This window comes from Protomyctophum parallelum, assembly GCF_964188405.1.
Source record: "Protomyctophum parallelum genome assembly, chromosome: 17".
In the NCBI taxonomy this organism is placed as follows: Eukaryota; Metazoa; Chordata; class Actinopteri; order Myctophiformes; family Myctophidae; genus Protomyctophum; species Protomyctophum parallelum.
Window position 1 is genome coordinate 45,274,817 of NC_139719.1, and position 22,110 is coordinate 45,296,926.

The 22,110-nt window shown below is 41.9% G+C and overlaps 4 protein-coding genes across 4 annotated transcripts; all 4 read left to right on the top strand.

Annotated features, from left to right (window-relative positions):
* Positions 1-5,442: 5,442 nt before the first annotated feature.
* Positions 5,443-7,695, top strand: LOC310874801 (uncharacterized protein; the record flags this gene model as incomplete). The annotated part of the gene is made up of 10 exons (XM_083787668.1): positions 5,443-5,504; positions 5,591-5,737; positions 6,036-6,247; positions 6,346-6,446; positions 6,576-6,694; positions 6,912-7,076; positions 7,171-7,202; positions 7,318-7,415; positions 7,534-7,571; positions 7,666-7,695. Exons 1-10 carry the CDS (start codon positions 5,451-5,453, stop codon positions 7,693-7,695), a joined length of 996 nt encoding a protein of 331 aa, XP_083643794.1. The 5' UTR covers positions 5,443-5,450.
* A 931-nt stretch (positions 7,696-8,626) lies between these two features.
* Positions 8,627-11,623, top strand: LOC310874802 (uncharacterized protein; the record flags this gene model as incomplete). The annotated part of the gene is made up of 7 exons (XM_083787669.1): positions 8,627-8,833; positions 8,932-9,032; positions 9,162-9,280; positions 9,498-9,662; positions 9,757-9,788; positions 9,904-9,955; positions 11,594-11,623. Exons 2-7 carry the CDS (start codon positions 8,975-8,977, stop codon positions 11,621-11,623), a joined length of 456 nt encoding a protein of 151 aa, XP_083643795.1. The 5' UTR covers positions 8,627-8,833; positions 8,932-8,974.
* A 1,037-nt stretch (positions 11,624-12,660) lies between these two features.
* Positions 12,661-15,561, top strand: LOC310874803 (uncharacterized protein; the record flags this gene model as incomplete). Its single annotated transcript, XM_083787670.1, has 7 exons — positions 12,661-12,785; positions 12,884-12,984; positions 13,114-13,232; positions 13,450-13,614; positions 13,709-13,740; positions 13,856-13,907; positions 15,532-15,561. Exons 2-7 carry the CDS (start codon positions 12,927-12,929, stop codon positions 15,559-15,561), a joined length of 456 nt encoding a protein of 151 aa, XP_083643796.1. The 5' UTR covers positions 12,661-12,785; positions 12,884-12,926.
* Positions 15,562-18,001: 2,440 nt separating this feature from the next.
* On the top strand, positions 18,002-21,946 carry LOC310874804 (uncharacterized protein; the record flags this gene model as incomplete). The annotated part of the gene is made up of 14 exons (XM_083787671.1): positions 18,002-18,007; positions 18,166-18,377; positions 18,476-18,576; positions 18,706-18,824; positions 19,042-19,206; positions 19,301-19,332; positions 19,448-19,545; positions 19,664-19,701; positions 20,335-20,481; positions 20,776-20,987; positions 21,086-21,186; positions 21,316-21,434; positions 21,652-21,816; positions 21,911-21,946. 14 exons carry the CDS (start codon positions 18,002-18,004, stop codon positions 21,944-21,946), a joined length of 1,551 nt encoding a protein of 516 aa, XP_083643797.1.
* Positions 21,947-22,110: the final 164 nt, after the last annotated feature.

The window sequence follows — 22,110 nt, forward strand, 5'->3', positions numbered from 1 at the left end:
GTGATCATGGATGTCTTGCAAGTATGATCGAACCCTACAAACCCTCCCGCGCACTCAGATCAGCCAACGCAGGGAAGCTGGAAGTACCCTCACTAAAAACGCCGGGACAACGCTCCACACGTCCCAAACTCTTCTCCCTTCTGGCTGCAAAACTGTGGAATGCACTTCCCATTGCAGTCAGAACTGCAGCATCACTCCCAATCTTCCGCCGTAGTCTGAAAACCCACCTTTTCAGACTCCATCATGGGCCATAGCACTTACCCCACCCCCTTAGATAGCATTTCTGTAGACTTAGATAGCATTTGATGCAGACTTATAGCATGTTATGTAGACAGCACTATAATTGCATTGTTTGTAGTCATAGTACAGATGTATAGCATAGTAGTATAGCTGTATAGTTTACATGTATAGTTTCATTATATAGATATTCCACTGTTACTTTCTTAGCTTACGTATGTTCTATGATAAATGTTTTATGTGATGTATTCCCATGCTTTTTTGTTCTTGCTTAATGTAAATCGCTCTGGATTAAGAGAGTCTGCTAAATGCCTAAATTGTATATTGTAAATTGATGTTATTCAAGCTGTGTGTTTAATGCTGTGATTATGGATGTTATTCAAGCTGTGTGTTGAATGCTGTGATTATGGATGTTATTCAAGCTGTGTGTTGAATGCTGTGATTCTGGATGTGATTCAAGCTGTGTTGAATGCTGTGATCATGGATGTTATTCAAGCTGTGTGTTGAATGCTGTGATTATGGATGTTATTCAAGCTGTGTGTTGAATGCTGTGATCATGGATGTTATTCAAGCTGTGTGTTTAATGCTGTGATTATGGATGTTGTTCAAGCTGCGTGTTTAATGCTGTGATTCTGGATGTTATTCAAGCTGTGTGTTTAATGCTGTGATTATGGATGTTATTCAAGCTGTGTGTTTAATGCTGTGATCATAGATGTTATTCAAGCTGTGTGTTTAATGTTGTGATCATGGATGTTATTCAAGCTGTGTTGAATGCTTTGATTCTGGATGTTATTCAAGCTGTGTGTTTAATGCTGTGATCATGGATGTGATCATGGATGTTATTCAAGCTGTGTTGAATGCTGTGATTATGGATGTTATTCAAGCTGTGTGTTTAATGATGTGATCATGGATGTTATTCAAGCTGTGTGTTTAATGCTGTGATTATGGATGTTGTTCAAGCTGCGTGTTTAATGCTGTGATTCTGGATGTTATTCAAGCTGTGTTGAATGCTGTGATCATAAATGTTATTCAAGCTGTGTGTTTAATGCTGTGATCATGGATGTTATTCAAGCTGTGTTGAATGCTGTGATTATGGATGACCGATTCCATCTGCGATTTCAGCATTCAACACTACGCATGCCTGCCTCAGGTAGCTCTTTTAAATGGCTGCACTCTTTGTACAGACATAATCAATGTAAAGCTGTTTGATTTCATGATTTCTTTCTGTTATTTCAGCAAGTCAAACTCAGTCCAGAGCAGCTATCATTGCTCATAGAGTGCAAACTGTCTGGTAACGTGAACCACCCAAAGAAATGTGGAAGCTGTTCTTCACCAAATTCTCTGCACATCTTGGAGATGCTCTTCAAATGCTTTCAAACACGGTAAAGACAATGGCTCACAGCCAAAGTGCCGTTTGATAGCGATATACACACTTGCATGTGAATGTACATATTGTGTGAATATGTTTGTCTCTGTGTGGGTGTGCACACGCGTGCATGTTTGCACGCAAACATGTCTGTACGCTTATGCTTACAGCATGCATGCTGCATGTATGTAGGATATATAGACAACATTTATGTAGGTTCATAATAACTAAACACCTGAAACAATAATAGGTCAATGAATTGAACATTGTCAATGAAACCTCATGAAGAGATTTTCTTTCTGTCCACAGACTTTCCGGCCCCAAGGTCCATCCATACCTCTTGTGCTTGATGTACTCAGGGAGGTCACTGTCGATCAGTTTACTCCACAAGAGCTGAAAGATACGCACTTTATACAGAAGTGGTTTCAACACAATCTTAAGCCTTTCCTCCCCCATGCATCTGGAGAGTTTCTGTCTCGTCTCAGCAGCAAAGACTTTAGCTGTGAAACCTACCAGTCTTTGTAAGTGTAATTACATTGGGTGCTTAGCGCTTTTTCCATCCATATGCTTACCATGTATGTACTTTGTATCTGGTATTTATACCTGTTTACCTTTGCAGAGTGGCTGCTCTGGGTCATCAACCAGCTCTCGACAGGCACAAGATGCAAATGATCTACTCAGACTTCATTGCAGCCTATTTACGTCGAAATGACACTGAAGGTGCTTGTCCTTTTTGTTCTAAAACAGATCAACTAAACAAATTGCACGTTCCATAGCTGACGGAAATGATCATGACAAGTAAAATGAACTATTTGCAAAGTCTTGAAATGCGTTCATTGTCTATTTCAGTTCCCGGTTGCGTCGACAATTCAATCAGCATCACCTACTGGCTACACTTGGTCTTTGGGCCTTTTATTTCCTTTGTACCCCTCCCTGATATCATGCAACACCAGACAAATGTCTCAGTGGTAGGTACCAGTTCAAGCCCACTGATTTTACTGTGTTATGAAATAGACGTACTACTGCGGAATTAAACTGCCTTGTGTATTCTAAAATATAGGTACTGTAAATGCTGCAGTTTTGTTTGCTACTACTGTATTTGTTTTCACATTGATTACAATGATGCCGTACTTTGAAAAATAAGGAGTAACGCTACTGTGTGTGCATTGTCTATTCTCAACATAGGTGGAAGTCCTGCCAGCTTTCTCTCCACAGCAGATAGGAGAAGTGGTACTGAAGCCTACTAACACTGGAAATACAGTTTACATCATCAACATTGTCTTTAATCACCTGGGCAATGGCACCAGATTCAAAGAATTCCTCATCTACCTGGAAGCAAATGCAGCAGGGGTAAATATCCAAATGTTTTAAAGTAATCCAGGCTTTTGCGAGATTGTCTTAAAGTACCGTAACTGTATCCTGTTTTTCTCATTCTCATTTTCAGGCAAACCTTGGTTGCGGATCATACAGTGCCATGTAAGTGAAGTTGTGTTGTAACGCATTCTTTATCAATTATTGAGTCGTCACTTGTGCTGGATAGCTTATGCTCGTATCTTCCTCACTCATGCCTTCCCCTCTCTTTTGCCACCAGCTTCAAAAGGTTAGACACAGGGCTCGACGCTTAGCATTTTTCCAAGTAGCACGTGTGCGCCTAAGTTGAAAAATCTAGTAGCACACAAATTATTTTAGGAGCACGATGAAAAGTTATCAAATAATGTGTTTTTGAGGGGCGCTAGCCCCTCCTATATACAGCTTTAGTCCCCACACGTCTCAATATTTTCCATTGACAATGAACGGAGAAATTAGGTCAAAATTCCAATAATTATTACGTAAATTAAACCATGATGTATGATGATAAGAGTGCCCCTCACTTCACACAGGTGTGATTTTTCTTTAATAAAGTGATATGAGGTAGGGGCAGGCAATATGACAAAATATTATATCACAATATATTTTCAGAAATGATCACAATATTGATATTCATCTGGATATCATATTCTTTTTATATAATCTATATAATCAATTTGTTTTTATACTGATAGACTATTAGTTTGGTATGCAGAATTGCAGATAGATAGATAGTCAATTCATTTTATGAATGGATGGACAGACAGACTATCCGTTTTTATCTTGCTGTTCCATCATGTGAGTGTGACATTTAGACAGTGCAGAGGCTACTCAATGGTGAATTAGTAATGTAACATTCTCCTTGGCTCTGACTGCTTCAGTTCAGACAGAACATCGGACATAGGCTACACCTCGGCGTGGTGGAAGGAGGTGGTGGGGGGATCTTTGCCTTTTTTACGTTGCTCGTTATGCAGGCCAGTGAGGCCACTGACTAGCTCTGGTCCATAGCTCTAGTCTAATGCGTTGCATTAAATAGAGTTATGGACCTGAGCTAGCCACTGACTAATAATATATCCAGCCAGGTCGGTCATTCGTATTGCGCTGCGCACACGCTTTTAGCGGTGCCGAGCAGTGCATGTTCGGACTAACGGGACTTCGGATCTATGGGCAGTTTCCCTTTTAGCGAGGTGCTAAGCAAGGGTTGTTTTGGTAAACCAATCAATCAGTCTACTCCATGTGCGTGTGCACGTGCACTCTTTACGTGCGCGGCTGCACGCTGTTTCACCCACGTTTGGTTAAAAGTTATATCAAGTGATGTTTTAACATTACAAAATTTCTAAATAACTTTAGTATTCAACGTGTCGGGGTCCTAGCAACTCCTTCTGTCTTCCGTGCTACCCTGCTGCGTTGCGTTCGCTCCGCTGCTCAGTGGGGAAGAGAACTGAGCAACACAGGGAGGGGCGGGGCGGGGCGGTGGGAGCAATGGGGACAGATCTCCAAATGAACGCCGCATTGAGCCTCGACACGTTGTTAGCTTGTAGCTCTGCTCTTTTTGGCGAACGACACCGCCATTCAGAAATATAGATTTAGGTATAGAACCGCGACTATAGAATGTGCACTTGCTGTAGACAGAGACTTCTCTTTATCACGATTGAATGGTCAAATCCTGTAGTCGCACCTGTGCGACAAATTTAATTTTACAACTCGCACGGTGATATTTTTAGTCGCAAATGCGAGTACCTAGTCGCACTGTCGAGCCCTGGTTAGACATGGTCATTGCTTCATCCCAACCTGATCTGGCTGCATTCACTATGGCCATCACGGACCATCTGACGAGCACTCTCCCTAAAGGTGAGTTACCGCACAGGGATTTAAGCATTATCTAATATCTCAATGCAAGCAAGCATGGATGTGCTACGCGTTTTGATATCTATGTGCTTAAGTCTGTGTTCTGATGCTTTTTGTTCAGGTTGCCATGGGATTCGGCCACCAATTGGGGTAATAAAGGTGAGCGATTGCTTATATCTTTCCATGTGTCATTTGAAGAGTTTAGTCAATGGAGACTCTGTGCTAATGATATCGGTTTTTGTCTTTCTCCCAGTGCAAAGTGACCTCAGCCAACGGTGAGTAGCTTAATGTTTACTAGCAACCTTTCCTCTCTTTGCTTCTCATTGGAGACAATTCTGAAATTAATCAAACTCACTCTCTTACAGAAAGCCAAATGTGCAGTGGTGTCGATAGGTGAGTGTCCCCTGATTTCCTCCATGCTTTGACATGCACACGTGCTTACTTATCCATGCAGGTGCATCATTTCTATGTTTTTAGCATTTCAACTCGTAAAAGAGAGGACTATGCGATAGCTGTCGATAATCAGACTCAAACTCACAACACTGTGAATACATGGTATATACAATATAAGCTTTTTTAGCCCAATTGACTCATTCTTATGTACTTGTCTCTATTTCACAGCACCGCCTTGGAAAGATACTTGGGCAGAAATATGACCGATTCCATCTGCGATTTCAGCATTCAACACTACGCATGCCTGCCTCAGGTAGCTCTTTTAAATGGCTGCACTCTTTGTACAGACATAATCAATGTAAAGCTGTTTGATTTCATGATTTCTTTCTGTTATTTCAGCAAGTCAAACTCAGTCCAGAGCAGCTATCATTGCTCATAGAGTGCAAACTGTCTGGTAACGTGAACCACCCCAAAGAAATGTGGAAGCTGTTCTTCACCAAATTCTCTGCACATCTTGGAGATGCTCTTCAAATGCTTTCAAACACGGTAAAGACAATGGCTCACAGCCAAAGTGCCGTTTGATAGCGATATACACACTTGCATGTGAATGTACATATTGTGTGAATATGTTTGTCTCTGTGTGGGTGTGCACACGCGTGCATGTTTGCACGCAAACATGTCTGTACGCTTACTTATGCTTACAGCATGCATGCTGCATGTATGTAGGATATATAGACAACATTTATGTAGGTTCATAATAACTAAACACCTGAAACAATAATAGGTCAATGCATTTGAACATTGTCAATGAAACCTCATGAAGAGATTTTCTTTCTGTCCACAGACTTTCCTGCCCCAAGGTCCATCCATACCTCTTGTGCTTGATGTACTCAGGGAGGTCACTGTCGATCAGTTTACTCCACAAGAGCTGAAAGATACGCACTTTATACAGAAGTGGTTTCAACACAATCTTAAGCCTTTCCTCCCCCATGCATCTGGAGAGTTTCTGTCTTGTCTCAGCAGCAAAGACTTTAGCTGTGAAACCTACCAGTCTTTGTAAGTGTAATTACATTGGGTGCTTAGCGCTTTTTCCATCCATATGCTTACCATGTATGTACTTTGTATCTGGTATTTATACCTGTTTACCTTTGCAGAGTGGCTGCTCTGGGTCATCAACCAGCTCTCGACAGGCACAAGATGCAAATGATCTACTCAGACTTCATTGCAGCCTATTTACGTCGAAATGACACTGAAGGTGCTTGTCCTTTTTGTTCTAAAACAGATCAACTAAACAAATTGCACGTTCCATAGCTGACGGAAATGATCATGACAAGTAAAATGAACTACTTGCAAAGTCTTGAAATGCGTTCATTGTCTATTTCAGTTCCCGGTTGCGTCGACAATTCAATCAGCATCACCTACTGGCTACACTTGGCCTTTGGGCCTTTTATTTCCTTTGTACCCCTCCCTGATATCATGCAACACCAGACAAATGTCTCAGTGGTAGGTACCAGTTCAAGCCCACTGATTTTACTGTGTTATGAAATAGACGTACTACTGCAGAATTAAACTGCCTTGTGTATTCTAAAATATAGGTACTGTAAATGCCGCAGTTTTGTTTGCTACTACTGTATTTGTTTTCACATTGATTACAATGATGCCGTACTTTGAAAAATAAGGAGTAACGCTACTGTGTGTGCATTGTCTATTCTCAACATAGGTGGAAGTCCTGCCAGCTTTCTCTCCACAGCAGATAGGAGAAGTGGTACTGAAGCCTACTAACACTGGAAATACAGTTTACATCATCAACATTGTCTTTAATCACCTGGGCAATGGCACCAGATTCAAAGAATTCCTCATCTACCTGGAAGCAAATGCAGCAGGGGTAAATATCCAAATGTTTTAAAGTAATCCAGGCTTTTGCGAGATTGTCTTAAAGTACCGTAACTGTATCCTGTTTTTCTCATTCTCATTTTCAGGCAAACCTTGGTTGCGGATCATACAGTGCCATGTAAGTGAAGTTGTGTTGTAACGCATTCTTTATCGTTTATTGAGTCGTCACTTGTGCTGGATAGCTTATGCTCGTATCTTCCTCACTCATGCCTTCCCCTCTCTTTTGCCACCAGCTTCAAAAGGTTAGACATGGTCATTGCTTCATTCCAACCTGATCTGGCTGCATTCACTATGGCCATCACGGACCATCTGACGAGCACTCTCCCTAAAGGTGAGTTACCGCACAGGGATTTAAGTATTATCTAATATCTCAATGCAAGCAAGCATAGATGTGCTACGCGTTTTGATATCTATGTGCTTAAGTCTGTGTTCTGATGCTTTTTGTTCAGGTTGCCATGGGATTCGGCCACCAATTGGGGTAATAAAGGTGAGCGATTGCTTATATCTTTCCATGTGTCATTTGAAGAGTTTAGTCAATGGAGACTCTGTGCTAATGATATCGGTTTTTGTCTTTCTCCCAGTGCAAAGTGACCTCAGCCAACGGTGAGTAGCTTAATGTTTACTAGCAACCTTTCCTCTCTTTGCTTCTCATTGGAGACAATTCTGAAATTAATCAAACTCACTCTCTTACAGAAAGCCAAATGTGCAGTGGTGTCGATAGGTGAGTGTCCCCTGATTTCCTCCATGCTTTGACATGCACACACGTGCTTACTTATCCAATATCCATGCAGATGCATCATTTCAAAGTTTTTAGCATTTCAACTCTTCAGTAAAAGAGAGGACTATGCGATAGCTGTCAATAATCAGACTCAAACTCACAACACTGTCAATAAAATACATGGTATATAAAATAAACTTTTGGAGCCTAATTGACTCATTCTTAAATTCTTGTCCCTATGACCGATTTCATCTGCAATTTCAGCATTGAACACTATGCATGCTTGCCTCAGGTAGCTCTTTTAAATGGCTGCACTCTTTGTACAGACATAATCAATGTAAAGCTGTTTGATTTCATGATTTCTTTCTGTTATTTCAGCAAGTCAAACTCAGTCCAGAGCAGCTATCATTGCTCATAGAGTGCAAACTGTCTGGTAACGTGAACCACCCCAAAGAAATGTGGAAGCTGTTCTTCACCAAATTCTCTGCACATCTTGGAGATGCTCTTCAAATGCTTTCAAACACTGTAAAGACAATGGCTCACAGCCAAAGTGCCGTTTGATAGCGATATACACACTTGCATGTGAATGTACATATTGTGTGAATATGTTTGTCTCTGTGTGGGTGTGCACACGCGTGCATGTTTGCACGCAAACATGTCTGTACGCTTATGCTTACAGCATGCATGCTGCATGTATGTAGGATATATAGACAACATTTATGTAGGTTCATAATAACTAAACACCTGAAACAATAATAGGTCAATGCATTTGAACATTGTCAATGAAACCTCATGAAGAGATTTTCTTTCTGTCCACAGACTTTCCGGCCCCAAGGTCCATCCATACCTCTTGTGCTTGATGTACTCAGGGAGGTCACTGTCGATCAGTTTACTCCACAAGAGCTGAAAGATACGCACTTTATACAGAAGTGGTTTCAACACAATCTTAAGCCTTTCCTCCCCCATGCATCTGGAGAGTTTCTGTCTTGTCTCAGCAGCAAAGACTTTAGCTGTGAAACCTACCAGTCTTTGTAAGTGTAATTACATTGGGTGCTTAGCGCTTTTTCCATCCATATGCTTACCATGTATGTACTTTGTATCTGGTATTTATACCTGTTTACCTTTGCAGAGTGGCTGCTCTGGGTCATCAACCAGCTCTCGACAGGCACAAGATGCAAATGATCTACTCAGACTTCATTGCAGCCTATTTACGTCGAAATGACACTGAAGGTGCTTGTCCTTTTTGTTCTAAAACAGATCAACTAAACAAATTGCACGTTCCATAGCTGACGGAAATGATCATGACAAGTAAAATGAACTATTTGCAAAGTCTTGAAATGCGTTCATTGTCTATTTCAGTTCCCGGTTGCGTCGACAATTCAATCAGCATCACCTACTGGCTACACTTGGTCTTTGGGCCTTTTATTTCCTTTGTACCCCTCCCTGATATCATGCAACACCAGACAAATGTCTCAGTGGTAGGTACCAGTTCAAGCCCACTGATTTGACTGTGTTATGAAATAGACGTACTACTGCGGAATTAAACTGCCTTGTGTATTCTAAAATATAGGTACTGTAAATGCCGCAGTTTTGTTTGCTACTACTGTATTTGTTTTCACATTGATTACAATGATGCCGTACTTTGAAAAATAAGGAGTAACGCTACTGTGTGTGCATTGTCTATTCTCAACATAGGTGGAAGTCCTGCCAGCTTTCTCTCCACAGCAGATAGGAGAAGTGGTACTGAAGCCTACTAACACTGGAAATACAGTTTACATCATCAACATTGTCTTTAATCACCTGGGCAATGGCACCAGATTCAAAGAATTCCTCATCTACCTGGAAGCAAATGCAGCAGGGGTAAATATCCAAATGTTTTAAAGTAATCCAGGCTTTTGCGAGATTGTCTTAAAGTACCGTAACTGTATCCTGTTTTTCTCATTCGCATTTTCAGGCAAACCTTGGTTGCGGATCATACAGTGCCATGTAAGTGAAGTTGTGTTGTAACGCATTCTTTATCGTTTATTGAGTCGTCACTTGTGCTGGATAGCTTATGCTCGTATCTTCCTCACTCATGCCTTCCCCTCTCTTTTGCCACCAGCTTCAAAAGGTTAGACATGGTCATTGCTTCATCCCAACTAGGGTTGGGATTCGTTAGGATTTTAACGGTTCCGGATCCTTCCCGGATCCCTCTTAACGGTTCCGCTTCCTAACGGTTCCCTTAACGGATCCTAATATTATTTTTTCCCCTTTTTTTCTGACATAAATGATGCTTATATTATAACTAACCTAACCAAGTACACAATAAAAACAAATTAATTAATTAAATTATTGAAAATGCACTTTACAAGTATGAGGTGGCACTATTATTTAAACTTCACCACCACCAGCTAGCCACCACAACAATATCATTTTTACTCTATAAATTGCAATTTGCTGTATATTAAATACAGTACACATTGCAATAATGATATTGTTGTGGTGACAAATGTTGTCTTTAATGTTCAGATTAATTTAATATGAAGGACCCCTTACCCTAATGGAAACAAATAGTGCTTTCTTGGAATAAAAAAATCCTTTTAGCAGACCTTGTATTGAACTGTAGGCTACCGTTCCTGTGCTTTTTTCTGCAAACTGTTTATAAAGTAGGCTAATCAATCTATGGAGGTATATGCACCTAAACGCTGGGCTCTCAACAGTCACGCGATTAATTTAGAGCCAAATCAAAAGCAGTTGAGTTGCTTATAAGTTGTAAAAAATAAGTGCAGAAATTTGATTTGGCATGATTCATAAAATATCAGACAGAAAGACGTCGAGACATTGGCGTTCTAAATTAACACCATTAACAGTTGTACAATACACCTAATGAAAAGCTCTGTAGACATTAGTAGTTTTTATTTTCTATTACGTTACTAGCCTGGGGAAAGTGAACCAGCCTTGCATCATCCTCATCCCCCGCCGGCTGTGGTGGAGCTGCGGGGGGGGCTTTCTGCATGGCTCTCAAACGCGATTTGCCTAGATTATTCTCGTGAGTTGTGGACTCGTGTAGGCGTATTGATTTTGAGTTGTTTCATCAATGTGGACGTGCAACTGGTACAAGTTGCAACAACCTTTGCAGGGAACTATAGCATAACATGTATTCCACTTTGCGTGCTCAGCCTCAGAGTCATTTCCCTCTCTGTTAACCACACTTTGAAGATCTCTTCGACATCACTCGCTCCGTGGCGGTGAGCGGTCGCTGAATGCACAGAACAGTGGGCGTATCCTCCCCGACCCCACACACTCCTTTAGGTGGGGTGACGTCACCTCAGGCTCTGCTTGCATGCATGCACATTGCACAGACACAGCGGAGCTAAATGACGACTGATGAGAGCCGTTTGGGGAACCGTTAATAAAAAAACGATGGAACCGGCTCCGGATCCGCAATGTCGGAACCGGGTCTGAAATGGACCCGGTTCCGAATCCCAACCCTAATCCCAACCTGATCTGGCTGCATTCACTATGGCCATCACGGACCATCTGACGAGCACTCTCCCTAAAGGTGAGTTACCGCACAGGGATTTAAGCATTATCTAATATCTCAATGCAAGCAAGCATAGATGTGCTACGCGTTTTGATATCTATGTGCTTAAGTCTGTGTTCTGATGCTTTTTGTTCAGGTTGCCATGGGATTCGGCCACCAATTGGGGTAATAAAGGTGAGCGATTGCTTATATCTTTCCATGTGTCATTTGAAGAGTTTAGTCAATGGAGACTCTGTGCTAATGATATCGGTTTTTGTCTTTCTCCCAGTGCAAAGTGACCTCAGCCAACGGTGAGTAGCTTAATGTTTACTAGCAACCTTTCCTCTCTTTGCTTCTCATTGGAGACAATTCTGAAATTAATCAAACTCACTCTCTTACAGAAAGCCAAATGTGCAGTGGTGTCGATAGGTGAGTGTCCCCTGATTTCCTCCATGCTTTGACATGCACACGTGCTTACTTATCCATGCAGGTGCATCATTTCTATGTTTTTAGCATTTCAACTCGTAAAAGAGAGGACTATGCGATAGCTGTCGATAATCAGACTCAAACTCACAACACTGTGAATACATGGTATATACAATATAAGCTTTTTTAGCCCAATTGACTCATTCTTATGTACTTGTCTCTATTTCACAGCACCGCCTTGGAAAGATACTTGGGCAGAAATATGACCGATTCCATCTGCGATTTCAGCATTCAACACTACGCATGCCTGCCTCAGGTAGCTCTTTTAAATGGCTGCACTCTTTGTACAGACATAATCAATGTAAAGCTGTTTGATTTCATGATTTCTTTCTGTTATTTCAGCAAGTCAAACTCAGTCCAGAGCAGCTATCATTGCTCATAGAGTGCAAACTGTCTGGTAACGTGAACCACCCCAAAGAAATGTGGAAGCTGTTCTTCACCAAATTCTCTGCACATCTTGGAGATGCTCTTCAAATGCTTTCAAACACTGTAAAGACAATGGCTCACAGCCAAAGTGCCGTTTGATAGCGATATACACACTTGCATGTGAATGTACATATTGTGTGAATATGTTTGTCTCTGTGTGGGTGTGCACACGCGTGCATGTTTGCACGCAAACATGTCTGTACGCTTATGCTTACAGCATGCATGCTGCATGTATGTAGGATATATAGACAACATTTATGTAGGTTCATAATAACTAAACACCTGAAACAATAATAGGTCAATGCATTTGAACATTGTCAATGAAACCTCATGAAGAGATTTTCTTTCTGTCCACAGACTTTCCGGCCCCAAGGTCCATCCATACCTCTTGTGCTTGATGTACTCAGGGAGGTCACTGTCGATCAGTTTACTCCACAGGAGCTGAAAGATACGCACTTTATACAGAAGTGGTTTCAACACAATCTTAAGCCTTTCCTCCCCCATGCATCTGGAGAGTTTCTGTCTTGTCTCAGCAGCAAAGACTTTAGCTGTGAAACCTACCAGACTTTGTAAGTGTAATTACATTGGGTGCTTAGCGCTTTTTCCATCCATATGCTTACCATGTATGTACTTTGTATCTGGTATTTATACCTGTTTACCTTTGCAGAGTGGCTGCTCTGGGTCATCAACCAGCTCTCGACAGGCACAAGATGCAAATGATCTACTCAGACTTCATTGCAGCCTATTTACGTCGAAATGACACTGAAGGTGCTTGTCCTTTTTGTTCTAAAACAGATCAACTAAACAAATTGCACGTTCCATAGCTGACGGAAATGATCATGACAAGTAAAATGAACTATTTGCAAAGTCTTGAAATGCGTTCATTGTCTATTTCAGTTCCCGGTTGCGTCGACAATTCAATCAGCATCACCTACTGGCTACACTTGGTCTTTGGGCCTTTTATTTCCTTTGTACCCCTCCCTGATATCATGCAACACCAGACAAATGTCTCAGTGGTAGGTACCAGTTCAAGCCCACTGATTTTACTGTGTTATGAAATAGACGTACTACTGCGGAATTAAACTGCCTTGTGTATTCTAAAATATAGGTACTGTAAATGCCGCAGTTTTGTTTGCTACTACTGTATTTGTTTTCACATTGATTACAATGATGCCGTACTTTGAAAAATAAGGAGTAACGCTACTGTGTGTGCATTGTCTATTCTCAACATAGGTGGAAGTCCTGCCAGCTTTCTCTCCACAGCAGATAGGAGAAGTGGTACTGAAGCCTACTAACACTGGAAATACAGTTTACATCATCAACATTGTCTTTAATCACCTGGGCAATGGCACCAGATTCAAAGAATTCCTCATCTACCTGGAAGCAAATGCAGCAGGGGTAAATATCCAAATGTTTTAAAGTAATCCAGGCTTTTGCGAGATTGTCTTAAAGTACCGTAACTGTATCCTGTTTTTCTCATTCGCATTTTCAGGCAAACCTTGGTTGCGGATCATACAGTGCCATGTAAGTGAAGTTGTGTTGTAACGCATTCTTTATCGTTTATTGAGTCGTCACTTGTGCTGGATAGCTTATGCTCGTATCTTCCTCACTCATGCCTTCCCCTCTCTTTTGCCACCAGCTTCAAAAGGTTAGACATGGTCATTGCTTCATCCCAACTAGGGTTGGGATTCGTTAGGATTTTAACGGTTCCGGATCCTTCCCGGATCCCTCTTAACGGTTCCGCTTCCTAACGGTTCCCTTAACGGATCCTAATATTATTTTTTCCCCTTTTTTTCTGACATAAATGATGCTTATATTATAACTAACCTAACCAAGTACACAATAAAAACAAATTAATTAATTAAATTATTGAAAATGCACTTTACAAGTATGAGGTGGCACTATTATTTAAACTTCACCACCACCAGCTAGCCACCACAACAATATCATTTTTACTCTATATATTGCAATTTGCTGTATATTAAATACAGTACACATTGCAATAATGATATTGTTGTGGTGACAAATGTTGTCTTTAATGTTCAGATTAATTTAATATGAAGGACCCCTTACCCTAATGGAAACAAATAGTGCTTTCTTGGAATAAAAAAATCCTTTTAGCAGACCTTGTATTGAACTGTTGTGCTTTTTTCTGCAAACTGTTTATAAAGTAGGCTAATCAATCTATGGAGGTATATGCACCTAAACGCTGGGCTCTCAACAGTCACGCGATTAATTTAGAGCCAAATCAAAAGCAGTTGAGTTGCTTATAAGTTGTAAAAAATAAGTGCAGAAATTTGATTTGGCATGATTCATAAAATATCAGACAGAAAGACGTCGAGACATTGGCGTTCTAAATTAACACCATTAACAGTTGTACAATACACCTAATGAAAAGCTCTGTAGACATTAGTAGTTTTTATTTTCTATTACGTTACTAGCCTGGGGAAAGTGAACTAGCCTTGCATCATCCTCATCCCCCGCCGGCTGTGGTGGAGCTGCGGGGGGGCTTTCCGCATGGCTCTCAAACGCGATTTGCCTAGATTATTCTCGTGAGTTGTGGACTCGTGTAGGCGTATTGATTTTGAGTTGTTTCATCAATGTGGACGTGCAACTGGTACAAGTTGCAACAACCTTTGCAGGGAACTATAGCATAACATGTATTCCACTTTGCGTGCTCAGCCTCAGAGTCATTTCCCTCTCTGTTAACCACACTTTGAAGATCTCTTCGACATCACTCGCTCCGTGGCGGTGAGCGGTCGCTGAATGCACAGAACAGTGGGCGTATCCTCCCCGACCCCACACACTCCTTTAGGTGGGGTGACGTCACCTCAGGCTCTGCTTGCATGCATGCACATTGCACAGACACAGCGGAGCTAAATGACGACTGATGAGAACCGTTTGGGGAACCGTTAATAAAAAAACGATGGAACCGGCTCCGGATCCGCAATGTCGGAACCGGGTCTGAAATGGACCCGGTTCCGAATCCCAACCCTAATCCCAACCTGATCTGGCTGCATTCACTATGGCCATCACGGACCATCTGACGAGCACTCTCCCTAAAGGTGAGTTACCGCACAGGGATTTAAGCATTATCTAATATCTCAATGCAAGCAAGCATAGATGTGCTACGCGTTTTGATATCTATGTGCTTAAGTCTGTGTTCTGATGCTTTTTGTTCAGGTTGCCATGGGATTCGGCCACCAATTGGGGTAATAAAGGTGAGCGATTGCTTATATCTTTCCATGTGTCATTTGAAGAGTTTAGTCAATGGAGACTCTGTGCTAATGATATCGGTTTTTGTCTTTCTCCCAGTGCAAAGTGACCTCAGCCAACGGTGAGTAGCTTAATGTTTACTAGCAACCTTTCCTCTCTTTGCTTCTCATTGGAGACAATTCTGAAATTAATCAAACTCACTCTCTTACAGAAAGCCAAATGTGCAGTGGTGTCGATAGGTGAGTGTCCCCTGATTTCCTCCATGCTTTGACATGCACACGTGCTTACTTATCCATGCAGGTGCATCATTTCTATGTTTTTAGCATTTCAACTCGTAAAAGAGAGGACTACAATTTACAATTTACAATTTAGGCATTTAGCAGACGCTCTTAATCCAGAGCGACTTACATTTAAGCAAGAACAAAAGCATGGGAATACATCACATAAAAGCATTTATCAATATCATGAAACATGCGTAAGCTAAGAAAGTAACAGTGGAATATCTATATAATGAAACTATACATACACTATACATATAAACTATACATATTTACTACTATGCTATACATATGTACTATGGCGTGCTATAACTATATACAATACAATTATAGTGCTGTCTACATAACATGCTATAAGTCTGTGTCAAATGCTATCTAAGCCAACAGAAATGCTATCTAAGGGGTTAGGGTAAGTGCTATGGGCCATGATGGAGTCTGAAAAGGTGGGTTTTCAGGCTACAGCGGAAGATTGGGAGTGATGCTGCAGTTCTGACTGCAATGGGAAGTGCATTCCACAGTTTTGGAGCCAGAAGGGAGAAGAGTTTGGGACGTGTGGAGCGTTGGCCCGGCGTTTTTAGTGAGGGTACTTCCAGTTTCCCTGCGTTGGCTGATCTGAGTGCGCGGGAGGGTTTGTAGGGTTCAATCATACTTGTAAGATATGGGGGAGCCATACCTTTGGTTGCTTTGAATGCCAGCATCAGAGTTTTGTATTCTGTGCGGGCAGCGACCGGGAGCCAGTGGAGGGAGCGGAGCAGGGGGGAGACATGTGAGAATTTTGGCTGGTTGAAGACCAAGCGAGCTGCTGCATTTTGGATCAGCTGGAGAGGCTTAAGTGCACATGCTGGTAGGCCAGTAAGGAGGGAGTTACAATAGTCGAGTTTTGACAAGACTGTTGTCTGGATTAGGAGCTGGGCTGATTCCTGGGTGAGGAACGGTCTAATTCGTCGTATGTTATAGAGTGTGAACCTACATGATCGAGTGACAGCTGTGATGTGAGCTTTGAACGAGAGCTGACTATCCAGGACAACACCAAGATTCCTGGCTGTTGGGACAGACGTTACCAGGGCGTTGTCTACGGAAATAGTTAGCTCCCGCATAGGGCAGGACTTAGCTGGGAAGAAGAGAAGCTCAGTCTTGTCTGGGTTCAGCTTGAGGTGGTTGGAGGACATCCACTGTGAGATGTCAGCCAGGCATGCAGTGATGCGCTCTTCCACCTGAGTGGCAGAGGGGGGAAAGGATAGGAACAGTTGTGTGTCATCGGCGTAGCAGTGATAGGATATATTGTGAGCAGAGATGATAGTGCCAAGGGATTTAGTGTACAGTGAGAAAAGGAGGGGACCAAGTACAGATCCCTGTGGGACCCCAGTTTGGAGGGTTCGGGGGGATGATAACAGACCTTTCCAGGAAACCTGGTAGGTCCGGTCGGTGAGGTAGGAGGAGAACCACTTTAGTGCCGTTCCACCGATGCCTAGCTCCGCTAGGGTGTCTAGGAGCAGCTGGTGGTTCACTGTGTCAAATGCTGCTGATAGGTCTAGGAGAATCAGTACTGCAGAGTGGGAAGCAGCTTGGGCAGCATGCAGTGCTTCTGTGACTGCCAGCAGGGCAGTTTCTGTGGAGTGGGCTTTCTTGAATCCGGACTGGTTGGGATCCAGCAGGTTGTTCTGTGAGAGATGGAGAGAGAGCTGGTTGGAGACGGTTGGAGACGAGACGAGCTGGTTGGAGACTATGCGATAGCTGTCGATAATCAGACTCAAACTCACAACACTGTGAATACATGGTATATACAATATAAGCTTTTTTAGCCCAATTGACTCATTCTTATGTACTTGTCTCTATTTCACAGCACCGCCTTGGAAAGCTACTTGGGCAGAAATATGACCGATTCCATCTGCGATTTCAGCATTCAACACTACGCATGCCTGCCTCAGGTAGCTCTTTTAAATGGCTGCACTCTTTGTACAGACATAATCAATGTAAAGCTGTTTGATTTCATGATTTCTTTCTGTTATTTCAGCAAGTCAAACTCAGTCCAGAGCAGCTATCATTGCTCATAGAGTGCAAACTGTCTGGTAACGTGAACCACCCCAAAGAAATGTGGAAGCTGTTCTTCACCAAATTCTCTGCACATCTTGGAGATGCTCTTCAAATGCTTTCAAACACTGTAAAGACAATGGCTCACAGCCAAAGTGCCGTTTGATAGCGATATACACACTTGCATGTGAATGTACATATTGTGTGAATATGTTTGTCTCTGTGTGGGTGTGCACACGCGTGCATGTTTGCACGCAAACATGTCTGTACGCTTATGCTTACAGCATGCATGCTGCATGTATGTAGGATATATAGACAACATTTATGTAGGTTCATAATAACTAAACACCTGAAACAATAATAGGTCAATGCATTTGAACATTGTCAATGAAACCTCATGAAGAGATTTTCTTTCTGTCCACAGACTTTCCGGCCCCAAGGTCCATCCATACCTCTTGTGCTTGATGTACTCAGGGAGGTCACTGTCGATCAGTTTACTCCACAAGAGCTGAAAGATACGCACTTTATACAGAAGTGGTTTCAACACAATCTTAAGCCTTTCCTCCCCCATGCATCTGGAGAGTTTCTGTCTTGTCTCAGCAGCAAAGACTTTAGCTGTGAAACCTACCAGTCTTTGTAAGTGTAATTACATTGGGTGCTTAGCGCTTTTTCCATCCATATGCTTACCATGTATGTACTTTGTATCTGGTATTTATACCTGTTTACCTTTGCAGAGTGGCTGCTCTGGGTCATCAACCAGCTCTCGACAGGCACAAGATGCAAATGATCTACTCAGACTTCATTGCAGCCTATTTACGTCGAAATGACACTGAAGGTGCTTGTCCTTTTTGTTCTAAAACAGATCAACTAAACAAATTGCACGTTCCATAGCTGACGGAAATGATCATGACAAGTAAAATGAACTATTTGCAAAGTCTTGAAATGCGTTCATTGTCTATTTCAGTTCCCGGTTGCGTCGACAATTCAATCAGCATCACCTACTGGCTACACTTGGTCTTTGGGCCTTTTATTTCCTTTGTACCCCTCCCTGATATCATGCAACACCAGACAAATGTCTCAGTGGTAGGTACCAGTTCAAGCCCACTGATTTTACTGTGTTATGAAATAGACGTACTACTGCGGAATTAAACTGCCTTGTGTATTCTAAAATATAGGTACTGTAAATGCCGCAGTTTTGTTTGCTACTACTGTATTTGTTTTCACATTGATTACAATGATGCCGTACTTTGAAAAATAAGGAGTAACGCTACTGTGTGTGCATTGTCTATTCTCAACATAGGTGGAAGTCCTGCCAGCTTTCTCTCCACAGCAGATAGGAGAAGTGGTACTGAAGCCTACTAACACTGGGAATACAGTTTACATCATCAACATTGTCTTTAATCACCTGGGCAATGGCACCAGATTCAAAGAATTCCTCATCTACCTGGAAGCAAATGCAGCAGGGGTAAATATCCAAATGTTTTAAAGTAATCCAGGCTTTTGCGAGATTGTCTTAAAGTACCGTAACTGTATCCTGTTTTTCTCATTCGCATTTTCAGGCAAACCTTGGTTGCGGATCATACAGTGCCATGTAAGTGAAGTTGTGTTGTAACGCATTCTTTATCGTTTATTGAGTCGTCACTTGTGCTGGATAGCTTACGCTTGTATCTTCCTCACTCATGCCTTCCCCTCTCTTTTGCCACCAGCTTCAAAAGGTTAGACATGGTCATTGCTTCATCCCAACCTGATCTGGCTGCATTCACTATGGCCATCACGGACCATCTGACGAGCACTCTCCCTAAAGGTGAGTTACCGCACAGGGATTTAAGCATTATCTAATATCTCAATGCAAGCAAGCATAGATGTGCTACGCGTTTTGATATCTATGTGCTTAAGTCTGTGTTCTGATGCTTTTTGTTCAGGTTGCCATGGGATTCGGCCACCAATTGGGGTAATAAAGGTGAGCGATTGCTTATATCTTTCCATGTGTCATTTGAAGAGTTTAGTCAATGGACACTCTGTGCTAATGATATCGTTTTTTGTCTTTCTCCCAGTGCAAAGTGACCTCAGCCAACGGTGAGTAGCTTAATGTTTACTAGCAACCTTTCCTCTCTTTGCTTCTCATTGGAGACAATTCTGAAATTAATCAAACTCACTCTCTTACAGAAAGCCAAATGTGCAGTGGTGTCGATAGGTGAGTGTCCCCTGATTTCCTCCATGCTTTGACATGCACACGTGCTTACTTATCCATGCAGGTGCATCATTTCTATGTTTTTAGCATTTCAACTCGTAAAAGAGAGGACTATGCGATAGCTGTCGATAATCAGACTCAAACTCACAACACTGTGAATACATGGTATATACAATATAAGCTTTTTTAGCCCAATTGACTCATTCTTATGTACTTGTCTCTATTTCACAGCACCGCCTTGGAAAGATACTTGGGCAGAAATATGACCGATTCCATCTGCGATTTCAGCATTCAACACTACGCATGCCTGTCTCAGGTAGCTCTTTTAAATGGCTGCACTCTTTGTACAGACATAATCAATGTAAAGCTGTTTGATTTCATGATTTCTTTCTGTTATTTCAGCAAGTCAAACTCAGTCCAGAGCAGCTATCATTGCTCATAGAGTGCAAACTGTCTGGTAACGTGAACCACCCCAAAGAAATGTGGAAGCTGTTCTTCACCAAATTCTCTGCACATCTTGGAGATGCTCTTCAAATGCTTTCAAACACGGTAAAGACAATGGCTCACAGCCAAAGTGCCGTTTGATAGCGATATACACACTTGCATGTGAATGTACATATTGTGTGAATATGTTTGTCTCTGTGTGGGTGTGCACACGCGTGCATGTTTGCACGCAAACATGTCTGTACGCTTATGCTTACAGCATGCATGCTGCATGTATGTAGGATATATAGACAACATTTATGTAGGTTCATAATAACTAAACACCTGAAACAATAATAGGTCAATGCATTTGAACATTGTCAATGAAACCTCATGAAGAGATTTTCTTTCTGTCCACAGACTTTCCGGCCCCAAGGTCCATCCATACCTCTTGTGCTTGATGTACTCAGGGAGGTCACTGTCGATCAGTTTACTCCACAAGAGCTGAAAGATACGCACTTTATACAGAAGTGGTTTCAACACAATCTTAAGCCTTTCCTCCCCCATGCATCTGGAGAGTTTCTGTCTTGTCTCAGCAGCAAAGACTTTAGCTGTGAAACCTACCAGTCTTTGTAAGTGTAATTACATTGGGTGCTTAGCGCTTTTTCCATCCATATGCTTACCATGTATGTACTTTGTATCTGGTATTTATACCTGTTTACCTTTGCAGAGTGGCTGCTCTGGGTCATCAACCAGCTCTCGACAGGCACAAGATGCAAATGATCTACTCAGACTTCATTGCAGCCTATTTACGTCGAAATGACACTGAAGGTGCTTGTCCTTTTTGTTCTAAAACAGATCAACTAAACAAATTGCACGTTCCATAGCTGACGGAAATGATCATGACAAGTAAAATGAACTATTTGCAAAGTCTTGAAATGCGTTCATTGTCTATTTCAGTTCCCGGTTGCGTCGACAATTCAATCAGCATCACCTACTGGCTACACTTGGTCTTTGGGCCTTTTATTTCCTTTGTACCCCTCCCTGATATCATGCAACACCAGACAAATGTCTCAGTGGTAGGTACCAGTTCAAGCCCACTGATTTTACTGTGTTATGAAATAGACGTACTACTGCGGAATTAAACTGCCTTGTGTATTCTAAAATATAGGTACTGTAAATGCTGCAGTTTTGTTTGCTACTACTGTATTTGTTTTCACATTGATTACAATGATGCCGTACTTTGAAAAATAAGGAGTAACGCTACTGTGTGTGCATTGTCTATTCTCAACATAGGTGGAAGTCCTGCCAGCTTTCTCTCCACAGCAGATAGGAGAAGTGGTACTGAAGCCTACTAACACTGGAAATACAGTTTACATCATCAACATTGTCTTTAATCACCTGGGCAATGGCACCAGATTCAAAGAATTCCTCATCTACCTGGAAGCAAATGCAGCAGGGGTAAATATCCAAATGTTTTAAAGTAATCCAGGCTTTTGCGAGATTGTCTTAAAGTACCGTAATTGTATCCTGTTTTTCTCATTCGCATTTTCAGGCAAACCTTGGTTGCGGATCATACAGTGCCATGTAAGTGAAGTTGTGTTGTAACGCATTCTTTATCGTTTATTGAGTCGTCACTTGTGCTGGATAGCTTATGCTCGTATCTTCCTCACTCATGCCTTCCCCTCTCTTTTGCCACCAGCTTCAAAAGGTTAGACACAGGGCTCGACGCTTAGCATTTTTCCAAGTAGCACG